General features: G+C 39.9%; 1 protein-coding gene across 1 annotated transcript in view; it reads right to left on the minus strand.

Annotated features, from left to right (window-relative positions):
- Positions 1-1,550: 1,550 nt before the first annotated feature.
- Positions 1,551-24,386, minus strand: part of UPK3A (uroplakin 3A) — a 53,006-nt gene continuing 30,170 nt past the window's right edge. Inside the window, exons 2-7 of the mRNA XM_080390850.1 lie at positions 15,849-15,921; positions 14,882-15,037; positions 11,926-12,205; positions 10,793-10,875; positions 10,172-10,304; positions 1,551-9,016 (exon numbers count right to left, since the gene is read on the minus strand). Of these exons, the coding sequence (XP_080246976.1) occupies positions 8,929-9,016; positions 10,172-10,304; positions 10,793-10,875; positions 11,926-12,205; positions 14,882-15,037; positions 15,849-15,921 (813 nt within the window). The 3' untranslated portion in view covers positions 1,551-8,928. The remainder of the gene's footprint in view (positions 9,017-10,171; positions 10,305-10,792; positions 10,876-11,925; positions 12,206-14,881; positions 15,038-15,848; positions 15,922-24,386) is intronic.

The following is a 24,386-nucleotide window of genomic DNA, read 5'->3' on the forward strand; positions in this document are numbered from 1 at the left end:
ATACAGAGTGAGAACTGTTGCAACATTCCTGCCCTCCTATATTCAGCACCAACACTGCAAAACCTCTGCTTCGTGGCAGCAGTCACACCACCCAGGGCAGGTGTCTGGGCTCCAGATGCACAAAGCTGCACCCCAGCAGGCAACATGCTGGCTCCATCTGTTGGCACGGACACCATGGTCCTACATGGGTCTGTCAGGTCCAAATCGCTGTTCTAGGATCTCCCACACCTGAATGTTGGGTGAGTCTCACAAATAGAGAATGCACTTTCCTCTCTGCAGACTCTAAAATGCACACTGATTTACCAGAGTGGACCATGTTTTTCATGTGACATGCAAGTAAACCTTCGCCATCCATAGCTAAACCACTTCTCTGATTCCAGATCAGCATAATAGGTGCCAGCTGGTTTTGGATGGCTCTCCCAGCCCTCCCCACCAAGCAAATAACTTATCTGAATACTTCAAGATTAATCTTATTTTTTTTTTCATCAGGTAGAAGGCAGTATTGAGACTTGTCATAGGTAGCTAAGACTGACCCATAACTTGTGGTTTGGCTGTATTGTAGGAGAGTTCAGGTGATTGCTATACTATATTTTAAAAATGTGCCTATATCTAAGATTTGTAATAACAGCCAACTTCTGCTTCACCCATGCCTTTGCCAAGCTTTCTGCTACAGCAGATGCTATCAACTGGGATACAGTGCTTGTCAAAGCTGCTTCTCAGTCACTGCTTTCCAAAATACTCTCATACTCTCCCAAACATAACAAGTATGCTTCCTAGGGTACTGACTGGGGTCACCTGCAGTGTGAATATGCAGTTATGTCCACACAAGGTCTTTTGCTTGTAAATGTGCTTTCACAGGATTTAATAAATAAATAAATAAAATCATAGCCCATTTTAACATGGGTGTAACTCTCAAGTATAGAGCAGGTCTATCTGAACCCGGAAAGTACATAGAAAGTATTAAAAATTTCTTACTAAACATTTTATGATGTGGTTTTGGCTTCTTTAATAATTCATCTTTACAAGCAACTAATTTGAATCTCTATTTTTAAAATTAAAGAATAGTCTTCCTTTCAATGAAGATTCAGTTGTCATTGCAATTTGCATTAGAATATATTTGTTGTTATCTTTAGATTAAGAATATCACTGACTTTTATTTGACACCCAAAGTAATGGCCGGGGTGAGAGTTGGGGAGAGAAGGAAGATGGAGTGGGAGAGGTAGGAAAAGAATTTGCATTTGTTGAAAGGCCAAACAACATAATTTATCACAACCATAAAAAGATTATTGTGCATTTTTCAGCTAAAAATGTGAATGCCTAGTGAGAATCTGAGTAGTGAAATAGTAAATTGTAAATAATGTTATCAGTAAATACAAGACATACAAAAGAACTTTGCTAATAGATCATTGTTAATGTATTTCAGGTGTATAATTTGTGGGTTGTTGTTTTGGTTTCCTTATTTCAGCAAAAGTGTAAGCTACGTTTGCATTGTATTTATTGCTTTTGAATCAGTCAGCACATTCCATGTGTTGTGTGTTCCATGTGAGTGCTGCAAACCTTTTTCCCTGATATAGGTTGGAAGAGCATCTTTTTCCTCAGTATGGGTTATCTGAGAACTACAGCTACATTTCTATTATCATAATTCTTTCTTATTTGTTATTGTGGGTTGCCATGCACCTTGATTTACCGTTGTCACTTTATGAAGGTAATCACCAATCCCTTTTTAAAGCTAATTTTTAGGTATTGTAAAAGTTCATTTCCTGAGAGATAAAAAAAGAGAGAGATTAATTTTAAGTCCGCTGCATATATACAGAATGTTTTTTATATTAATTCAGTAGACTTTGGATCAACTCCAAAGGAATAGTCTGTTTGTGCTTAAACATGTGAGGTCCCATTCAATTCAATGGGCCTTTCATGAGTTCAATTGAGAATAGAATTCAATTGAGAATGGTCAGTTGAAGTTGAGGGCCATTTCTATAATTTCTGCTTAATTATAGGTAATACATTATATGGAGGTTATTACGGAATTTTGCAGAGGCTTGTTATGTTACTATTTTATGCACTCAGGCATCACCGTAACAATTTTCAACATTGCTTTCTTGTGCAAAAATTATTTAGCATCTTTCCTCCTTGAGATCATAGAAGCTTTTGAGACGCAAGTGCAACTGTTAAAAGATCAAAATAAATTCTAGTCACTGAAATCAGATCTACAAGCAGTAAAAACTAGTCTAGGTGAAAACTAATCAGTTATGTGAAAAGTGTAAGTAGCCTTAGCCAAAACATTTCAAGTTGTAATGGACAACTTGAACAACAAAGAACGTTTAAGAGATAAAATGGCACTGTAATTTGGCATAAGAAGCAGGCAGCTCCTCAGGTCATCTACAGCATAGCTGTCTGGATCTGAAAATGGGCTGAGGCCTGAGACTCATGTTAGTAAGAAGCCCACAGAGCTGGGTCAGCAGAATAACTGATGTTCAGCCACTCTGAAGATCAAATATCTGAGACCACTACAGTATATTGTAAATGGTCCTACTGATATGAAGTATCAGACTTGAATCTATTAGGCTGAAGATGATGGTCTCTGACTCAAGGCTATAAATAGAATGTCAAAGGGTACACGCCCAGGATTGTAGGCTCTTAGTTGGCTATTGTACATCATGCATATAGATGCTGAGATGCAAAGTCCAGTCTATTACTGTCAGAAATACTACTTCTCAAAAAATTAGAAGCTGTGCCTTCTCCCATATTAATAACTCAATTAATAGTGAGCTTTATATTATGTTCTGGAGGACATTAGTTAAAGGTTCAAAGTAATCATCACTGTTCATCTTAGGCCTAGAGATTTGATATAACTCACTTCTTCCATAAGGAAAATTGAGGTAAACACTGTCACTGCACACACTTCATAAATTGCATATCTTTGCCATCCAGTTTGCATTGTTTCTAACTCTTTGTGCTACCTCCATGATTCACTGTTCTTCACACTGTATTATTTCCAAAACCAGTTCTTTTATGTTTGCAGTTCCTGCTATCTGAAAAGAAATAATCGTTTGGCTCCTTGGTTGTTTTTTTGTTGTTGTTTGGGGTTTTTTTTTTACTTTCATGAAATATTGCTACAATTAAACCAAACAACAGTAAGCATCTAATAACAAAAAGCAGAGCAGCACTCACTGACCTTGCCTCTTGCCCTTCAAGTAACCCATCCTATGTGAAACTTACCCCTAAACCCCCCAAAACCCCAACAACCCAAAACTACAAGACATTAAAGAAGGTGCAGTGGGTTTCAAAACTACCTTTTTTGGTTTTATGTCTCAGTGTAAGAATATAAATGGTATTTAAAAATTTAAATACAAGGTTTTACATGCATTTAAATACTTGTGTATTCAGCCTCATTGCAGTTTAGCTGAAAGTATGTATTTAGATGAATTACATCAGCCACGGAAATTAAGTTCAGTAAGGTTAGACTCAGTCAATGCAGCAGGGAGTCAATGTTATTTTAGTAAAATTAGATGTAAATTGATCCAAGACTCCTTTCATCAAGATATCACATTGGATTTACTAAGTTAGTTTTCGTGTCTGTATAATCAAGCCAATGTAATATATTGCCTGCAGGTAAGCTCTTATATGTCTGGGGAAAAATGTTAGATCAATGAAGTATTTAACCAAAACCAATTTCTATTGTCTCTAAAACAATTACAGTACAGAGTTCTAATGGAACTCTACTGTGATAGAAAAGTTTGCTACATACATACATATATATGTGTGTGTACTGTGTGTGTGCACGTGCTTTGCAAGTTCAGCCTCTCCATATCAACCCTTTGGAGCAAGCTTGCCCAAGTGCAGAAGCCGTTCAGGACTTCTGTGCTTTTTTGTCAGTGCTCACCCTCCAGTCATGCTCTTCACTGTCCTGGGTCTGCAGCTTCCTGGGGCATGGGATGTCTTGAGCTCATGAAGTCCTCCAGCTCTTGCCTTCTTTCTACATTGTTCCACAGCTCTTCTCTTTCTGGCTACGTTTACGCCATGAGGCAGGACATGCTCACACTCAGTTTCTCACCTCACAGACTGAAGAACTGGCAAGGCACACTAGAGCCCTCTGAGAATAAGGGTTTTTTCCCCTGCAGAAATGAAAGATGGGAAGAGTGGGTGGGTATTGGTATCACCTCAGCATGAACAGGCTGTAGCTGGGCTTTACAATTTAGATATAGAGGCTATTGACTGTGAACAAAGGCATCCAGAAAAGAGAAATTTGACTACTAAAAGGCCTCTGTATTTGATCTAAGCTGAGTAGAAGCTGTGGTGCAGCCTGTAAGATGTTGATTTAGCTCATACTGACTTTATTTGTTAATTAGTTAATAAATCATTAGTTATTAATTATTATTAGTTCCTTGTTAATAATCATTAATAAGCAGGATCAAGTTATGGACCTGTGATTTGCCCCATGGTTGCCCATGCTGTTGGGCTAGTTTCTGGCAGCGTTTTGGCTTATGACAACTAGCACTCTCGAGATCAATGTCCAGACAGAACTGGTCATGGTTCTTTCAGCATCCAAACAACTGAATGCTATATGTTCCAACTTATCTGAAAAAGAGTACTAAATATTGCATCTGCCAGGTTGCCAGCCCAGTTGTCATACAAATGAGAGTATAATATGGAGTTTCTTACCAGGAGCTTCTGAGAATGCTGGTTTTCTGTAGCCTGCACCAAAATACCACCTGTTACAAACAAATAAGCTACTTCCTTTATCTAAGAAGGTTGGTTTTTTTTAAGTCTCTAACATTACTAATGACCTTTCGATTAAATAGTCTGCAGAATCACTTTCTGAATGAAAGACAAGTAGTTCTGAATGAAATTACCTCTTCCCTCACCCTGCCCATGTATTAATTATGCATTTGTCCTAGTGAAAATAGAGCTGAAGAGACTTGGTTTGAAAATGCAGAGGGCATCATCTTTAGGAACACATCCATTTTCAAGAAATGCAACATAACATCACTCCATATTCATGTCTTCACCATCTGTGCTCATTTACCCCCCATTAAAAAGTTATTTTTATTCAGTATACTACAGTTTAACAATATGCTTATAAAATGCCTCACAAAAGTTATATTTGGCACAGAAAGGAGTCAACTCAAGACTTGCACAGCCACGTTTTAGCAGCAGACAGACCTAGGACCGAACAAACCACAGAAATCTTGTCTAGCTCTCACTCTTTGTCCCACTTTCCTTCCACATCCAAGCTCAGGCATCTCCACAGACAAGTTGAGTCACATAACTGCTAGTGGACAACCTTAGCTTTCAACTGTAGCAGTCAGTCTACCTGCTAAAGAGGCCTAAAGCAGTGTTTCTGCTAGGACCTCAGCTGAGAGCATGCTGGAGTGAATGATGTAAAAGGAATTGAATGTAATTTGGTTTTCAGTCCTGGAGACCAGGCATTTGAATCTTAACTTAGACTACAGGTAAAAATACGTACAATAACTTCATCCCAGCACTAGTTTTTCCACAGCACAGTTTGTCTTATCACTTTGTGCGCAGAGAAATACCAGGACCCAAGTAAAAGATACCAGAAATGGAGTATACAACTATACTCTTGGCAACATACTGCTATTAGGGTTACATTCATCTCAGTGCAGACCAGCAGGCATGGCTCAAAGCTGTCCTAAAGCTTCTTTTGAAAAGAGATCTCAAGTTCAACTTGTTCATAACCATCACGTGTAACGTTGGCAAAAACCTAAGCACAATCTTGAAGTCTTAAATGTAAGCAGGACTTCAGCAACTGTTCCTGGACTCTCTGTAGATGTGATTTTTATCTTTATTTTCTACCACATAGCCACTTGCAATCAGCATTTTCAATACATTTTGCAGGGTCATTAATGGAATGATAACTATCATCAGTGCCCAAGACAACAACTAGGAATAGATGAAAACACCCAGCAAATATCACTGTTCAGTTTTGTCTCACTTCTGTTAATGCTTTTAATGTAAATACATAAGGTTCAGAAACTTTTTATCTGTACATATTCCTTCCTTCAGTGTGGCAGGCTGACTGAAAGGCATATCTAAACAAAACCAGACAGGGTTGGCAACAACTTCTGCAAAAGCCTAATGTGTTCTTTTTACATCCTCATTCCTTCGAATATGAAGCAGTGGCCCCCAACCTCTCTGTTTCTTAAGTCTGTGTACTAAAGAAATGCTGTAGTCATACCTCTGATAGGCTCCAAACAGGAATTTCCATACCCTTTCTTCAACTAGGAGTCCAAAGTAGAGCAGAAAGAAGTCAGTATTTAGATCAGTGGAAATACCAAATGGAGAGGCAAAAGCAGTTATGACCCTCTTCTGGTATTTATCATGACTGTTTTGACTGGGCACAGTTCTGAAATACAGTTCACAGCATAACAAGCGGGTGCTGACATGTAAGAACTTATGAAAAGTTAAAGCTGCTCCAAGTGTAGGTCTCCCTGTCTAAAAGCAAGGCTGTATAGGAAAAGGAGTTTGAGTTGAGATTTTCAACCAAATATTTAAATAGGAAATTTTGATAAAAATCACAATATGTTAAAAGTTTCTCTTCCTTTCTCTTTCTTTGAGAAACAATTGTCCTGAGATCTGAAGCTGCTGAAAGACAATATTCTTCTTCACACAAACTTTATGAACACTGGGGATGTTTTGAAAAACTAGTGAAAAACCCGAAGCTTGTATCATGGCAATGTAACAGCAACTGAGACAGTTCTGCTTCATTTGGGTGGAGGGAATAAAAAAAAACACCTGAAAACAATCCATTTTGATTTTTTCCATAAAGAAAATAAAGTGAAGATCTTTTAAATGAAAGACTTCAGAGAAGCACAAGAAGAAATACAAGCTATTCAACTAGGCCCATTAGCAGGATTAAACTGACTAAAACAAGTTATATGCTGAGTGAGAGACAAACAGATTGATGTGAATGTCTTAATAGATACTGGCAGAAAACAGATTGGATTATTCTAGTGCCACATTTTAAATGATAGCTATACATGCTGACAGACTCAAGCAACTTCTTTAAACAAAATGAAGGAGAACTTATTCCAGTAACAGAATTAACTGATATGTCATCTAATATAATGTATTGATTGTCTGCAGTTGAAAGGATACTTTATTTGGCTTCATTAATTTTACTAATCCTACTGTTAGATAGCCTGTTTCTCCACTGGGTCAGAGCGAGGAGTTAGAACCCTCTACAGCAATGAAGTACTACTTCGGCTTTATAAAGGAAGAAAACACCCCAAGGATCTGTTATGTACTCTCATGTTCAGCACTGCACACCTACAATTCATACTCCCTTTTTCTTCAGATATCCATTGCTTCCAAGTTAGTACTCAATACATGAATGAAAAAGCACCTCAGAATGGCATTTGGAGCCACTTGTATGGCAGAAAATTACAGGGAAGGCACCAATAGCCAAAACCCAGAAAAAAAAAAAATATCATTCCAGGTACTTCAGCACCATCTCTCCCTTGAAGTGCTTTCTCCCTCCCCCCTACCAGCCCTTGCATAGCTGAAACCAGGGCAGAGTAGGCAAGATTTAACATGTTGTAGTTAGAATACCCAGACGCTGGGGGCTTGTGTACAAATTTCTTGGGCCTGAGTCCTGAAGTTTAAAATAGCAAATTTTGCAATCACTAAGCTACATCTCAACATTCCATCCTGACAGTGTTTGACTTCACACAAAGCTTTTATCATACTCTGTAGGGAATAATTCCCACTTCCTAAAATAAGTATCAGTGCAAGATCATCCAGTCATGACAGTGATAGTGAACTACCTCTGTTAAAACAGAATCCTTTATTATTTGAGACAGTTTAACAAATATACTGATAAAGTAGGAAAACATCAATAACAACCAGTGACAACTCTGTGCTTAGCAGAAGTGCTTGCTACAATAGGACAGTTACTTGTACATATGCAACAGGAATAAGGTACAGCTTTGAAGTTGGATCTTCAAGTCTTTTGTAGACACAAAACTGTATATGGAAGTTGGCATCAATGGAAAAAAGCAGTACATAACTCAATCCTGGGGCAAAGATTTATTTCTAATCACCAACTGAGATAGCTTAAAAAACCTCACCAGTCTAGATGCTAATATGTGGAGTGCTGGCTTGCAGCTGCCCAAGGTGAAGGTCAGAAATGAGGCTAAGGCTGACAACAGTGAATATACTCATGTGTCCCACTAGAGCAATATCTTCCCTTCACTAGCCTACCAACAAGTTGTATGGATCTCTGAAAGAATGCCTTCTTTGAAACGATTTTGTTAATTTTCATTCCTGCAAAGCTGTTTGAGGGTATTTAAGTATTTGAGATCAGAATTACTTTGGTACATACAGGACAATTTGAACTTGCTTGCTTTCTTTTAGGGAAGGAGAGGAAAAAAGGGAAATCTTATAATAGAAAGAATCACTAAAGTCCTGAGGAAGCAGCAGTAGCTCCCTGTTGTCTACCTTTCAATCCCTAGTTTTCCCTCAGAACATCTTTTCCTAAAGCAACCTGTTTTTCTTTATTCTTCATCAGTTACTATAGAAAAAGGTTGAGACAGGAATAGCTATATCAGGTTCATCTGTTCATGAGAAGCAGATGAGAGGCCTGCAGTAGTGCTTACTCCAGATGAATATACTAGACAACCTCTGATCACACCGCTGAAGTTGAAGGATCTCATGAAGATTCTTTGGGCATTTGATATGTGCTATACAAGGCAATTAACTAAATCAGATCTCATTAGGACAAGACAAGATATCGTGTACTACAAGACAAAAAAAGTTGTCCTTATTTCATCCATGCAATTCATCTTCAGTTGGCTGGTTGCATTCTGTAGCTTGTTTAAACTAGTGTTGAGTAGAAGAGACAGTCCCATAGGTCTAGCACATGTAGCAATTCAATTGCATTTCCACTCTTCGCTTGAATCAGGTTGTTCACTCAGAGCTTAACTGTGGCCTCTGTTCACTTTGTTGAATAGTCTGAGACACACACCTTGTCTCTGCAGAAGAATCTTCTGGTCCCCTGGTGGGCAAGTGAAAGGCTTTATTAAGTTCCAGTAGAGACTGAGTGGAGCCTAGTGTCACAACATTTTGTAAAGGCTGATTGCTACTCAAATAATTTAGTATCAGAGAAGCCCATAGATTATTTTTTTAAAATAATAATTTGCAATGCAGTTTTTGCTTTCCACACCTTTAATCCAGGAGAGCCTGGCAGACCTGAATGAATACACAGCACTTGCATCATTTTCAAGTGAAAAGATTTTGGTGGTCCCACTGAAAGATTTCCCTTTTCAAGTGAAAGATTTCCCCTGCAGAGGCTGAGAATGCAACACAGTCAGTGCAAGGAGAGGAAGAAGGAAAGCCAACAGGGAGATGCTCGGCAGCGTATGGTCTTTGTCACCAAAGCCCAGCAAGGGGTCTAGTCTTGCCTCATTGCACTGCTGCGCTGATTGCAGAGCTTTCCAGGTGCACCTTTGCTAGGATCCTCAGGACACCGGTGCTGCACCATGAGAGCAGCTTCCCCTCCTGCACAAGCCTCACCTCACCATGCCAGTGGGTGTTAGCAGCCCTGACACCCACCGTTTCTAAAATTTAGTTCATTCCCTCCAGAAGTTCAGTTTAACAATCAGTCAGGCCTCATTGATTTCCCAGGGCAGGAGGCACAGAAGACCAGGAAATATGCACAGACTAGTTGAGTTACACAGCTCCAGCAAAGTCTCACTTATTAATTGAAAGGGGTAACTTGCTTCTCCTGGGGAGGAAGCAAATAAATGAAAATCAAGGCATTTATTAGGACACTATTTAATCTTTACAAATGCCTGCACACCTTGAGACAGTTTCCAAACTCCTGAGTAGATGGAAAGCTGCAATATGTAAAAAAGAATACAGAAGCTTTAAGTATGCACGACAATGCTGGTTTTTTTTCCCAGTAGTCCTTACTAAAGTCTAGCAGCTAGTAAGCTTAAACCTGTGTAATAATTACAAGACCTGTTGGTCTTAGGGGAGATTATGATAAAGTAGTCTTTTTCCCATTACAAACTTCAAAATTTGGAGGGCACCATCTGGTCTGTCATCTCAAACAAGACCAGCAACAGTGTCTTGGAGCCATAGGGAAGAAGACTGATGACTGAGGGCTTAGGTACTCTTACTGGAAGTTGTAGGGTATAGCAGTACTTACCTGAGAGCAGAGGATATAGAGGCAAGAAAGCCAGCAAGCAGAAGGAACACAAGAACACTCAGGATTGATGTAATGACAATCATGTCTCCGCTCCTTCGACCAGGCCAGGTATCAATTTTCAAGGGAAGTTTAACTAGAAAAACATGGAAGGAATGTTTCTATGATCTATTTTTGACCATGAACACCCCTCCCAAATAGGAGAAAACTGGTGATTTAGGGGAGGCCAAATGACTATGTCTATACCTGAAGTCTTAGATGATTTATGGGAAACACAATTTATGGGAAACAGTTTTAAGACTCAGTGTCAGCATTTAGGGTCTATAAGTTTTCCTCAGCAGGTTAGCTAATATGACAAGTACCTGTACTACTAAGAAATGTCAGCAGAACCACATACCATGACACACCTCAAATTTGAAACTGCATGTACAAACTTTATCTTTACTAAAAGAACTGTTCTGAAATACACAAAAGTAGAGAATTATTCCATATTTAAGTCTGCTACTCCAATATTGATAGGCTGACAAAATTGTTAAAACTTTAAGGAAGGACTAGGTATTACTCATAGAGTGTCCTAAGGCAAGCACAGATACTCAGAAGATCTGAGCAAAGCCACAGACTTACCTCTTCTGGTTTTGATTGGATCAGACCAGAGAGTCTGGTCTTTCACAATACCTTCAGTGCTCTCTAGCAACACATATTTAAACCTGTGGGAGAAAAGTGTTAGATTAGATATTTCAAATGTTGTGCACAGTTTGCACTTTGTTCTTGTGCGCCTTGGCAGATGATAGCTTTCCAACAGTTCTTCCAAGCTTGCTATTCCCTGTTGTGAAGGGTCTCTTTATTTAGGACAATGAGTGGTTTTGATTTCCATAGGGAAGTTGAAGATTTTGTCCAACAATAGAGATCTTTGCCACCTTCCTTCCTAGAGGAGATTATTGAAGAGACATGAGATTTGGCAAAGAAATTAAGTTTCCATTCCACAATAGTCTGAGTTATCAGAAATGTCCTGAAGAGACAGTTGATGCAAGACAGTTTTTGCAAAACTAAAGGCCCATAGTATTTCATTTCAGAAGAACATCAGGTTTCCAGAGCAGATATGGCTCTGTGTGACTGCCATTTTTACTACAGCTTTTAAATATCTGGCAACAGCAAAACAAGTGTATTGGGTAACAACTGTCAGGGTACCCAGATTCCCCAGATGGCCAGCTTCCCCAGACAACAGGGGTCAAACAAGTCTGCAAGCCACCTGGCTTTTACTGTGAAGTCCAGTAACATTAGGGGCTTCATGGAGCTGGAGACCAAGGAGAACTTTGGTTCTGCAGAATCCCATCAAAACAGAGCCAGCAGAGCCAGATCCATGTCTGCAACTTGGCAGAATCATCTAACACAAAATACACTGTGAATACTCTGAACATCACTTTCCAGTGAAAATCCTTTTCTACCAGCACTTTCTAATCAGATGCTGTTACTAGATTACCTTCACCAACACAGGTATAGAACCAGCAGTTCTTATGTGAATTTTCCTGCTGATCCGTGAATTTAACCTGATGGAGCTCACTCACCGCTGTTAGAGCACCATCTTCAGGGTGCTAGACCGAAGGCAAGCAATCTTCCTAACTCCCCTTGCAATAAAGCATTTCAGTTAGGGACTGGTAATTCACGTCACACCATAACAAAGGAACATAACAGGCTCAACATTGCTTCCTATTGTGTTTTAAGAGTAGCAATCACCTTGTAAGAAATAAGAATTATACCTGTATGTCGTGTCTGGTGCAAGAGGTGGGTTACAGACAGCTAGGAAGTTTGGGTCATACAAACAAGTCCCATCATCCCCAATTCTGAAGAGGTATTGTTTCAGGACATCGGAAACTTTGTTGACATCTCCTACATCAGCAAGCTTAGGAGGCGACGTGCAACTGGGTACATTGAACAAGGCAGCCTTGTAAGGTCCAAGCTGCCCCCCGCTTGTTTGTTGGAAGGTGCTGTCGAGTGGTTTGCTCCTGTTATCAGTCACCAGGGAGCTTATCACACTTGCTGTAGGAGAAATGCTTTTTAACAAGGTTGTTAGACCTAGTTCAGTTCTTCCCATTCACCGAGTTTATTTGGCAACTACCCCAAAACACTCAAAAGGGAAACAAAAAATCTGCTACCAGTTTGGCCGTGTAGTGATCCTACCCCCTTCTCCTTATTTGTTGATGAAGCTCTTTACACTTGTCCCTCAGAAACTGTGAAGGATCCACAGCGTATCACAGAGCAAGACTTTTTAGAAGTCACCCTCCCAAAATTCCTTTTTTTCCAAGAAGAATCTGATTGAGTAGGGTCACAAAGGCTGCTCTTCCTCCATGCCACATAGGGTTCCAGTAAACATTCAGTAAATCCTGCCATCTCAGATTTGATACCATAACCAAGGCAGAATTCTTCTAGAGTCACAACTCTCCTGTCTCCTAGAGCAGAAACGCTTAGACCTCTGGTCACACAGCAGCTGGACCTCCCAGAACTACACAGTACACAGACCAGTGTGTAGAGGCTGCGTAAACAAATGCAGTATCTACATTTCTGGCCATCCAGGCATGTTCCTGCTTCCAGACAGCATGCCTCAGGAAGTCTGAAAGTCCTCACTGCTTCAAGCAAAGTGTAAATCTGTACCCAGCCCTACAGCATAGTTTGAAAGCTCAATTGCAGCTCTCAAACCTTTCCTGCTGCAAAGCCAAAGCGCAAGTTTAATGAGATGTTCCCAAATTCTGCAACCGCAGGTCGAAGTTTTTTCTGGGGGAGCCCCCTCCAGGTAGGTGTTCAGTGCTGTCAGCAGTAAAGGAATGCTAGTTTTCCCAAAGCTGTGATGCACTAGGAACTACTTCGGTTTGGAAGCATTCTGCTGTGCTTCTGGAGCAGAGTTCTTGCAACTGCTTGGTCATGAGAAGTTTTTAGCTATTATCCAATGCAAAATTAAACCTGTTTTAAAAGGGAGAAGTTTCTAGCAAAGGTTAGAAATAAAACTTAAGGGTCAGTGCTCAAGTTAGTTGAGCTCTGACACACCTCTCTTCAATGGGAGTCAACAACATGAAAGAAAATACTAGCTAAGACATGCTCTATTCTTAGGCTTGCTTCCCAAAATTGTAACACTTGTCACAGTTAGGTCTCCAGTAACTCAGCTTGGCTCTGGTAAGCAAGTAAGAGCTTAAAACTAAAACTAAGCAAGTTTGTTTTGTGGTTGTTTTTTTTTTTTTCTTCTGGGGTGAGTGTGTGTGTGTTTGGTTGGGTTTTGTTTGGTTGTTTTTTTTTAACTTTACTAGGTAGATCAAGTCTGATAATGACATTAACAAGATCAGAGCTAAAAGTTCCATTACTTCTTCAGAAATTTGCTAGACTCTCGGCTTTGTAGCAGGCTGACACATTTCCTTACCAGCAGATCTGAAGATAAGGTGTTAAGAAAATTAACTTCTCTTAAGTTTTCCTTCTCCCTGCTCCAGGAGACATCCAAGGGTGAACCAATGTGTTTCTCTGCAGACCAGAGACAAATCCAAACAAAATTCCTCCCAGTCTGCCAAGTAACAAGGTTTCATCTGCTTGCCTTAAAAGCAGCAGATTTCTCCGCATATAACCCCCTTTTGTAGGGATTCACCCATCTGTGTAGGAACTTTTGCCAGAGAATCTGCAGATGGGTGGTTGATGTAATCTCTAACACAAAATATCGTAATTGCAGGTATAACTAGGTATCAACAGCCTTTTTATTATAACACACTTATAGCCTGTTTTAGGCATACAAAGATGTGCACTTCGGCCATGGAAGTGTCTCAGAACTTTGTGGATTCACTGGTGCCTATATTAGCTGTATGGGATGGTGTCTCTGGTTATGACATCTACCCATCCAAGGCCTCCTCCTTCCACCTTACCCAAAGTGGCAACAATCAGCAGTGAAAGTTTTAAGACCGTTTCATTTATTGGCTGATTTCTCTACTGCCCCCTCAAGATGTCTTCTCTGTGCCTCTCAGAAAAGGAGGCTGCATAGAGCCTTCAGGGTAGAAGGCATGATATAGGGAAGTAAGTTATTTCTGTCAGCTTATGGAGTAGCTCTAGCTGGCATTCAAAAGAGTCTGCCAGAACAGCAGGGAACAGAGAAAGCAGCTCTTGGTCACTGCCAGCAATGTTTCATTGCCAAGCAGTTATCAAATTCATTTTATGAATGAACCTATGAGCCAGGCATCTTTGACTGCAAGTCTAGCATGGCTTGCCTTGTCTACAGAAAAATAAAGGTAGTCCTTCCAAAGGCTGGCAACCCTAACTATGAAGCAAACTGCAGCAATTACCGGGTTTCTCTCAGCAGGTTTACTTAGGGGAATTCAGGCTTTTATACAAGGCATTGACATTTAGACAAAGATAAGGTATTGGACTGTGGACCACTTGGTTTCATTAGCAAGATTTGGGCAAATATTTGTAGCTGATAGTGCTGCTTCACACATACTGGGAGTCAGCTAGCATAGTACTAACACTTGCTATCATTAATCAGTCCCATTGAAATACTAGTTACTTATATATTTTATAATACCCTAGAGAAAACAGAGGCCAGAGGCTCAGCTCGCACATAACTTACATCTACAAATTTTTCTCTGTGCTCCCATTCAGACCCACTCCCATCATATTGTGAAGAATTGCTTGCAATAGCCACACGATGTAGTTATCTTCCAGAAAGGCATAATGCTGGATACTCACCCGATTCCTTCATTGCATACAGGTTGATGACATAAGATTTATTTGGATACAATGAGCTGTCAAACATACAGAAAGGTTTTTCTAGAGCAACTGTAGTAAGAGTGGGATTGTTTGTAGCAAGCTGAGGGGCTGCAAGCTGAGGTTTCAGGCTTTGATCTAGAACAGAAAGTTACCAAAAAAGTATAAAAAACCTTTCTCCTCTCCCCCTGCAATCTCTGACTCAAAAGGGAGGATCTGGCAGTGCTAACAACATAAAAGCATAAAAGGGGGATGTGAACTGCAGCTGAGCAGGAAACAGCCCACCTGCCTGGTGAAACTTTGAGAGTTAGGGGGTTTTGCTTTAATCAACATGGGGACAAGGATTTAGGGAGGGAGGTAAGAGATGTTGCTTCTCAAAAATATGGCTCACCACCTCAGAAGGACAAAGACCTCATTATACGGGAGGCTTGAACACACATACAGTCTCCCCCTTCCAGTGGCAGCAACAAAAGCAATGCTGTCAGTTCTAGAATGCTTTAGCACTAAGGAGTCTTAGTAAGCATTTTAAGACTAGACTTAACATAAAGAGTGAGAGACTGAGCAAAGCCTTACGGAAGGGAAAACTGTCTGGGAGAGGCACTGGAAAGAGCAAGCAGTACTGGAATAGAGTTTATATCAGACACTCCCTTCTCCCCACACAAGCTCATCCCAACTCATCTCCTGGGAATATTAACTACAAACAAAAAGAAAGATTCAGCAGCTCCTCCTCTTTCCCAGCCTAGCTACGGTAGAGACACCTTACCAATCTTGCAGCAGAATGCACGTTTGAAGCCCTAAACTCCTCTCCCAACACATGTTCTAGAGCAGAAAGTTGACACCCAAGACAAAACAAAAAAACATGAAAGAAACAGAAAGGGAAGAGATAGAGAGCAGAAAAAAAGAGGGGGGGTGGGGGTGGAGGGGAAGACTGTAGATAGATGTCTCTTACCTGCACACAGCTGTCCCAAGCAGCAAAAGGCTAATACAACCCAAGAGCTGCACATGCTTGAGCCCTCCAGAAACTTGTCACAAAACAACAAAAAAAATGCTGAGAGGCAGCCCCCACTGAAGAGCTCCCAGATCCACTTGCTCCTTGGTCAACCACACCAACTCCTTTCCACAAGGCCCCTGTAGTTAGAAGTTACCCACCCCCTCAGCACCTCCCTATACGCAAATTGTCTCTCCTGCTCAGGTGTCGCCAGTCCCCCAGCTATTATCTGCTCCGAGGTGAGGAAGGGTATTACAGCTTTGATTTCCAGTTGATACTAGGCATCAGTGTAGTTCTCAGCAGTGCTGTGGGTGTAAAGGTTTTCTCCCTACCTGTGCTATTGATAGGTGGCTTTGTTCTTTACCTTCTTCTGTCTAAAAACTTTTGAAATCTCTCATGTAGGGAAAATTTGGAACTAAGTATCTGAACCCTGCATCCAGCGTGCACCATGGATGGTTTTGATTTAGAGCTCTAAATTTGGGCAGCCTTAACAGAGGTTACAATTGCCTTCTGAATTGTGTTTCCTGGGTTACATCCTGAAAAACAAAAGCCTTCTGCTTCTGGTTAACTCTAATGTGATTCAGGGCACCTACGTGAAGAGCAAACCATGCAGAAATCTGAATCTGACTTGTTGTACCAAATTGCTCAGCTGAGAATATACTTGATGAGTAACTGCTATTATGAATAGTCTATTACATAAGAGATCAGATTACAAAATTATTGATCACCTACTTAAAACAGGCTGAGGAGAAAGTATCAGCAAGCTTTTATAGAATTAAAGGGGCTAACATGATGTCACTGCAGCAACTCCAGGTTTACACTAATATCACTACAGTTACATTACCGAATCCATTTCCTTTACTGATATGCCATGGGCCCCAGAAATCTGTAATATGTAATTTGAAATATGTAATCAAATGATTATAATGCAATTTCCACCCCATACGTGCCTTATTTTGTTTCAAATTCTGCATGTTGTCTTCAGCGTGTTTGGTTTGACTTTTTTCTCACATTACTTTTGAGGGAGAATACTGAATACAGGAGTTACCCTGCATTTGCACTGTTATAGAGTAAGAAAGAGTTGTATTATTCCTTCTCACTCTATAAATGCAGTCTAAGTCTGTGCTGGCATAAATACTCAGGTAAATCAGACTAAGCCAGAAAAGATCTTACCCTTCTGTCTTTTATTCCTAGGAATATGGTTGTTAACATTTACACTAGGGGAATTACTTGTATAAACTTGATACTGATCTGCTCAAGAGTGTTTTTACCCCTTAAAGCAATATAATAATGCACAAAAGTTGCAAGGGTTCTGACTCCACAGTAAAAGCAGAGAGTAAGAACAACAGGATCTCTTTCTCCATCATAAAATCAATGTTTTCTCCAAACAGTGGTTCCTGTAAAACCAGACCCTGAATTCTTTAGGCAGGTAATCCTTCGAGAGCAATCAGCAGCAGCTTTTTTCCCCCTTTAGACAGAAAATAGACACCAGGACATATTGGTTGGCAGGGAAAAATAAATATTCTACTTCATGGCATGCAAGCCACTTGCATGTGCTACAAAATACTCTTCTGAGTTTTATCAGAAAACACTGCTCCCTCATTCACTTTCTAAAGCTTCAAAACAGGCAACAAAAAAAAATAAATCTAAAAAATAAAGATTAAGGCCCAGAATCACAACAATTTTTTTTATTTAAAGGTAACAGTTTTATTTCTTAGATTCACAGCCATCAAACAGTAAATCCAGTACTTATTACTCAGGCAAAACCCTGCATGACCTTCTTGGAGTCTTGCCTGGATGAAGAGTGTGGCAAACTGCTCCTTGGGCTACAGTCATTCGAACTGTTGCTCAGGCAATTAATTTTATAACAGCCAGGAGTATGTCAGTAGAGCTGCTCATCACAGAAAGTTAATCACCTTTCAAAGTGGATACAGGATAACAATTTTAGCCATTATTTTTCATGAGGCTAGTTCTTCAAGCCGTCATGATTTACTTGAGTACAAGGCCATCTTGTGCTCTGGTGGAGTTCAGCAGTCACAATAAGGTGGGGGTAACATTGCCTGTGTTGTGAGATTTTAGAATTGTTGGGTTTGTTCCATGCTCAGAAGAATCTCAAACAAAGGTAGAAAATTAACATGACAATAAACTCTCTCAGCTCCATCTGTGCTGGCAGATGTGTCCTAAATTAGGACCAGATCTCATCCTTGCTTACATTTGTGTAAATCCACATTAACTCCACTTGAGTCAGGGGAGCTGGACTGGATTTAAAGGGTGTTACTGCAAACAAACTTAACCTCAGTATAATTAGTGTTCCCTGAAGGAGGCACAGGGGAAGAAACCAATGTAAATTCCCATGTCTTTGTTTAACAATGCCAATTTTCTTGCTCTGTGTAGCTTTGTGGGCAATTCAGGAGTAATTCATAGAAGCCTCCAGAGCCAGTTTGGGTTGATGGCTCTGTGAGAACAAAATTTTAGCCTTGGCTTTCCAGGGCTGTGAGAAGCCTGTAAAGGTTTGAGGAGGATAAGGCCTGGAGTCCAAAAGACCACGCAAAGTGTGCAACCCTCCAAGATCTGAAGTCCAAACTTTCTTTACATTGTCTGTTGTGGGTGTAGTGGAGATAACCCTCCATACTCTGCTGTGCTCCATCTTTCCAATCCACGGCATGGGCTAAAATGTATAGGCTATTTGCAGCCCAGCTCCATGTAGAGACATTACAGTGTTTAATAAAGAGATTAAAAAGCATGGTGGTGATCTAACAGTCAAGAGATAATCTAATCCAAAGGGTGAGAAAGATGAATGAAACATACAATCTGTTTTAAAGTATTTTGAAAAACCTCACTGGTTTTCTACATAGCTATTATTAGCTTGTAATTTCCTGCAGGTATCCTGGTGGGTGTAGACCTTGAGGAATGTGCTGAAAGAGGAGTAATGCCTTTGTGAATTAATTTTTTAAAAGCATTCTATGAATATGGCAGATCTGGAAGAGAATGAAGAGGCAGTTAAAAAAAAGTTGATAAAACAAGTGATCAAGGCTTGGGAGAGTGGTGGAGAGCTGACAGTTAAAAATGGAGAAGTACAGAAATGCAGCATTATAAAATATTGTGAAAGCAAAGACAAGTTGGAATGAGAAACAATGGAAAAAAATTTCCTTCTGTCCATCACTGTTCTTCAGACATGATCTGACAGGAACTATAATCACCTCTGTTGCTCAGTCTTATGCATCATCTGGTCTGCAGAGGTTAACCACAAGGGAAGCAGCTGTAATACTGCTGTTATGATAAGAACATCTGTCCAATTGAGAGTGGCACTGAAACCAAAAAATCTATTCAAAGAGGTTACTGGTCAGCTACTACAGACTTCAGAAGTGGTTGTTCTGGGGGCTGATATTAGTAACAGAATGTTATGGGCAGTGTCTGAAAATCCAGGCTATCCTGGCAATGTACATTTTCATCCAATGGTAAATAAATTTCAGTCACTACTGCACTGTATTTGTATCAGAAGGCTGAAGATAAAAGGGAGAAATTTCCCATTTATCCAGGAAGAAAACTCCTCACTGAAGCAGGAGGTGAAATACCGCTTGTGACATTTCTTTCTCTCAAAGTCTTCCCAGAATACTTGAAGGGACTAGGAGACTTACATCTCACATGATCTGCTGCACAAAGGCCACACAGATGCCTCGTACAGTTGTGCAGTTCTGAAATCTCTTTGATATGTCTTTGGCTTCCTGGAGAAGTACTTCTGTCCTTTGTTGCTGCCACAAGGGGCATTCATTTCTGATCATGAAATCTACATACCTGTTAACATGGCCTTGGGATTTATTTTCAGGGTCTGTCTTACTCCTTTCATAATAAAGTCCCTTTGTGCGTATGGACTGTGAATCACCAGAAGAGCTCTGCAAACTGTTTTGTTAAAAAGGGAACGATGTGATGGAGATAATCCCCATCCTACATTCACTAAGCACAGGAACAGACTTACGTGCTGAGTAGGGTCCCATCTGTGCACAGATCAGTGCAGCATGACTCACCGAACCACTGATCTCCTTAAATTAGAAATCTTTCATGTGTCCATAAGGAAATATGAAGGCTCAGTTAAAAAGATGAGAACTTGGAACTTATTTTATCATCTGGTGGCAATTAATTTTGTGCAAACCTGAAAGGTCAAGCAGTGAAAACATCAGAAAAGGAAAAATAACTTTCTTCTTAAGAAATCAGGGCTACACCATTGTCTAATATAAATTGGCATGGCTTCATTGAGGTAAATTTCTTACAAACAGAAGAACCAGTTCTTCTTGCATTCCTCTCAGAAATCATGTGTAAGATCTTATCACTGCAGTAAACCCCAAACACAGAACACTGAAACATCTGCAACTTGGAGGAGCCAGGGGTTAAAATGAAAGGCCTCATTGTAACACAGAAGTTATTGTTTTCTTTGCTGAGGAAATGTCTTACTATCTACAGTTATCTGCTTGAACTTTCATCTCATACTGGTAAGAGCCACTAAGAAGCACTTCTTTTTGTGAACCTCTTTGGGTTTACATGATAGTGTAGATGTCCCTAATAAAAGCAAGCACCATTGGCTGCAGCCTTCTCAGAACTTCCCCTTCTGATGGTTCATTTGTGCCAGGCAAGTCAATGTAGGTTGGTCCCACACTTCTTCACTTACAGAATGATATTTCCCTACTTCAGTGAATCCATTGTTGGTTGAGGGGCTTGTCCTAAACATCAATAATAATGTGGAGTCACACTGTTATAGAATAGAAAGAAGAGAAAGTATCTTTAGTAATTCAGAGTGGTTAGGTAATTGTGTGCTGTATTTATGACCAAAGCAACATGTTTTCCATGAAGAATAAAGGTAAGATGATGGGGGGTGGGCGGTGGGGGTGGGGCAGTTAATCTTCCTGGTCTGTGAACTGGCTACATTCCCTAGGCTGCAGTTTCTGTTAACTGGCTTTGTACAAAAGTAACTTAGCTGTGTTGGCATGATGTGTGTCCATGCAATGACCCGTTCCTTCGCTGATGAGAGGAAGCAGGCCTCCCCAAGTGGTGGGTGTAATCCCTCACTTGTGTCCTCAGGCTGCTCTTGATTATTCATATAATGAAGCCCTTTTAATTTAATTCTACTAGGAAAATAAAACTCAGCTTTCTGGGTCTGCAAGAAAGAGTGAATTTTAATGACATGAAACTTGATTAATATTTGAGGTTTGAGAATGATCTCTCTGTAATGGCTGAGGCTCAGGCTCTTCCCTCACAAAGATTTTTGGGGGAAGGTTGAAATACCTCTCTAAATCTAGAGTCTTGAAATATCACTTCATGAAGTCAGTTTAATTCCCTTGAGATTCAGCTGAACTTTGGTGCAATAGCTGTGGTTTTATATGAATGTGAAGTATAACACAATGAGGCTCCTGTACTGATCAGTGTGCCAAATTCCACCGCAGACAGGCCAGGGTAAAAGTTTTCTAACAAAATGATGAATTAGTCCATAATGTTGTAATTAAAAATGGAAAAAAGCTTTCTGTTAGGACTTCCTTTACTTACTGAATTGTAACCCACTAGCTAATGCATGGTTCCTAGAAGGACAAAAAGTATATGCTGTTTTTGACTAAAGTCTTTATGTTGTAGCTGAAATGCTTTATGGTAAATTCTGAAAGATGCTGCTTGAAGTTAACAACCAGATAAAAACCCCAAAACCAGAACTACCCCCTAAAAAGAGGTATATGAATCAGATGTTGCATAGTCTGGATCCTCGTTCTTTAAACAATGTTAAAGAAATGCCCTGTTCATTTGCCTTCCAAGAGGTGTAAAAGGACTTTGTAAACAATTTTATTATACAAGGCCATGGTATTTATATCCATGGCTCCAGTGCAGACTATGCAGGAAGATGGAATAATCTGTAAGCATAGGTACTGAATGCCCATCTACTGCTAGTCAAAATTTATGTTCTAAACAATATTAATATTTCTGGTTACTCACACTCATTTTGTTTGTTGTTTGACAACATAGTCCTCTATAGAATTTACATATAGCTTCCTATTGATAAAGTTTAAATGGCTCAGTTTCATCTCCGTTCCTCTTCAGTATTCAAAGTACTACAATATGCTGGAGTAGCAACTTCTTGTTTGACTCTTAATTGAATAGGAGCCATAAGAACCTGTCAAGCAGGAATGCTGCCAGCTCTGTATTGAGTTCTCTCTGTAAGTCAATGAGCAGTATCAAAAGATTGGGGTTTTGAGGAGTTCATTTTCATGGTTTGATAACATGATATACAGCAACTTCTCATGCACAAATACAGTTGGAATATGACTAGAAGAGATTGCGGTAAAAAAGGATCCTGATGTAGTAAACTACTGTGATTCACAGTTGCTCTAGGAAAGGGAAAGAAATGCTTGACCCAGCATTTTTTTTTGTATGGTTTGTAGTTTAACGTGACATTTATAGAATTTCAGTTTACAATAGACAGAGGTGCTTCAGTGTTTTTCTACAGCTTCTTTGAGATCATGTGCATGTTGGATATGCTTGGCAGTAAATAGCTTTGGTCAGTGATTCAAGGCAAAAGAAAAGTCAATGTGATGCTGTAGAAGGCATTTGCAAAAATGCATTCCAGAATAATTTACATTAAAAAGTAAAGCAACTCAAGAAACAATACAAGAAAAGAAAGACAATATTTTACCTGACTCATATGCTTCTGATGTTCTAAGCTTTCAGCTGATATCAGAAGTAAATATAAATTAATAATTATCAATGATAAACAGGCAGGATTCAGTGTAAATAGCTGCTGTGAGAGGGATGTGATACATAATGTTAGAATTTCAGCTATACTGGTGTAAGTTTTCTGCAGCCAACAGATTTAAATTTAAAGCCCTGTAAAAGGAGACAAAACTAAACTGGTAAATCAAATTATTTTTATCTTAAAAGGATTATATGAAAAAATAAGCATTGCTGTGGCCAATGTCTAAACAGGGAAACTGATGCACAGTAAAGTGCAGTAACTTGACTGGAGTGTACAGTACTGAAGAAAGCCTGTGTCTCAAATCTCATGGCTCTTAGTCCAGCACCTAATGGACTGAGCTGACTTCATTGTAAGCTTATTTCAGGGGATTTCATGATTAGATATTTTTACTTAGCTTGGTAGGCACAATCTTGGGTTTTTTCTTATACAAAGCTATTTAAACTGTCTCTTTCTATTCACAATGCATTCATAGTAGGACTCAGCAAGAGACATTTTGTTGGAATCTGTTTTCTAAGCAGCTTCAGTTCCAATCTTATCCTTGTCTTCAGCCTGCCTACCCCTGCAGTGCACTTGTCTCAGCTCTCAGTTGTTAATTACTCCCTTAAGGAAGAGTTGTTTTGTGATTAGGCCTTGGGTGAGGATTCAAAAGATCATGCATAGCTAATGGCTCCCTCTGAAAACAACCTATTTAATGTCTGTTTTTCAGCTGCCCACTTGTAAAATAGGAATAAAAATCATTCCACTTTCAGCTTTTAGTGTTGTCTATTCAGACTATATGTGTTTGGGGAAAGATTATTCTTTATTAACTACATCTTTAACCTTTAAAAGAATCGTGTAATACAATTCACTGGCCAATTTTGGCAGACATAGAATACAATCCTCAAACTCACTTTCAGTTTCCAAGCATTTGTGCACAGAACCTCTGGAAAGTCTTCACTATACAACTTGCCATATGTACAGGCTGATGAAATAACTTAAATGCATTTGGCTTCGAAGAATGAATTTCATATGAACACAGTCTAAACAGATATTCCTGCTCAGGAGCTGGGACCCAGCTGTTGGGTTTTTTTTTCATACACACAGCATTTTGTTGCACAAGGCTTGATTCTTGAGAAATTTGCTTTTACTATTGCCACATACCAAGAGGTCAAACTCTGAAACTCATGATTTAAACTATGTATATATGGATATGCACATCCTCATAGACAAGCTGAAGAAAAACTGACCAGACAAGCAGACAACACCGTGGACTGAATGACTGGGCTCAGAGAGTTGTGGTCAGCAGCATGAAGTCCAGCTGGAGGCCTGTCACAAATGGTGTACCCCAGGAGTCAATACTAGGATCAATACTGTCTAACATCTTTATTAATGACCTAGGTGATGAACCAGATTGTACCTTCACCGAGTTTGCAGGTGATAAAAAGCTGAGAGGAGTGGCTGATACAGCAGAAGTTTGTGCTGCCATCCAGAGGAAAGACATCTGGACATGGTGTAGAATGGATCAACAGGATCTCATGAAGTTGGACAAAGGAAAGTGCAAAATCCTGTACCTGGGAAGAAATAACCTTATACACCAGTACAGAATGGGGCCAGTTGGCTGGAAAGCAGCTTTGCAGAAGAGGAGCTGGCTCCTGGTGGACAAAAAGTTAACCATGCCATCACTGTGCCCTTGTGGCAAAGGCAGCCAACAGTACGTGGGGCTGCATGAAGAAGGTGATCCTTCCCCTCTGCTCAGCCCTGGTGAGACCACAGCTGGAGTGCTCTGTCCAACT

This window comes from Falco punctatus, assembly GCF_963210335.1.
Source record: "Falco punctatus genome assembly, chromosome: 6".
NCBI classification, from domain to species: domain Eukaryota; kingdom Metazoa; phylum Chordata; class Aves; order Falconiformes; family Falconidae; genus Falco; species Falco punctatus.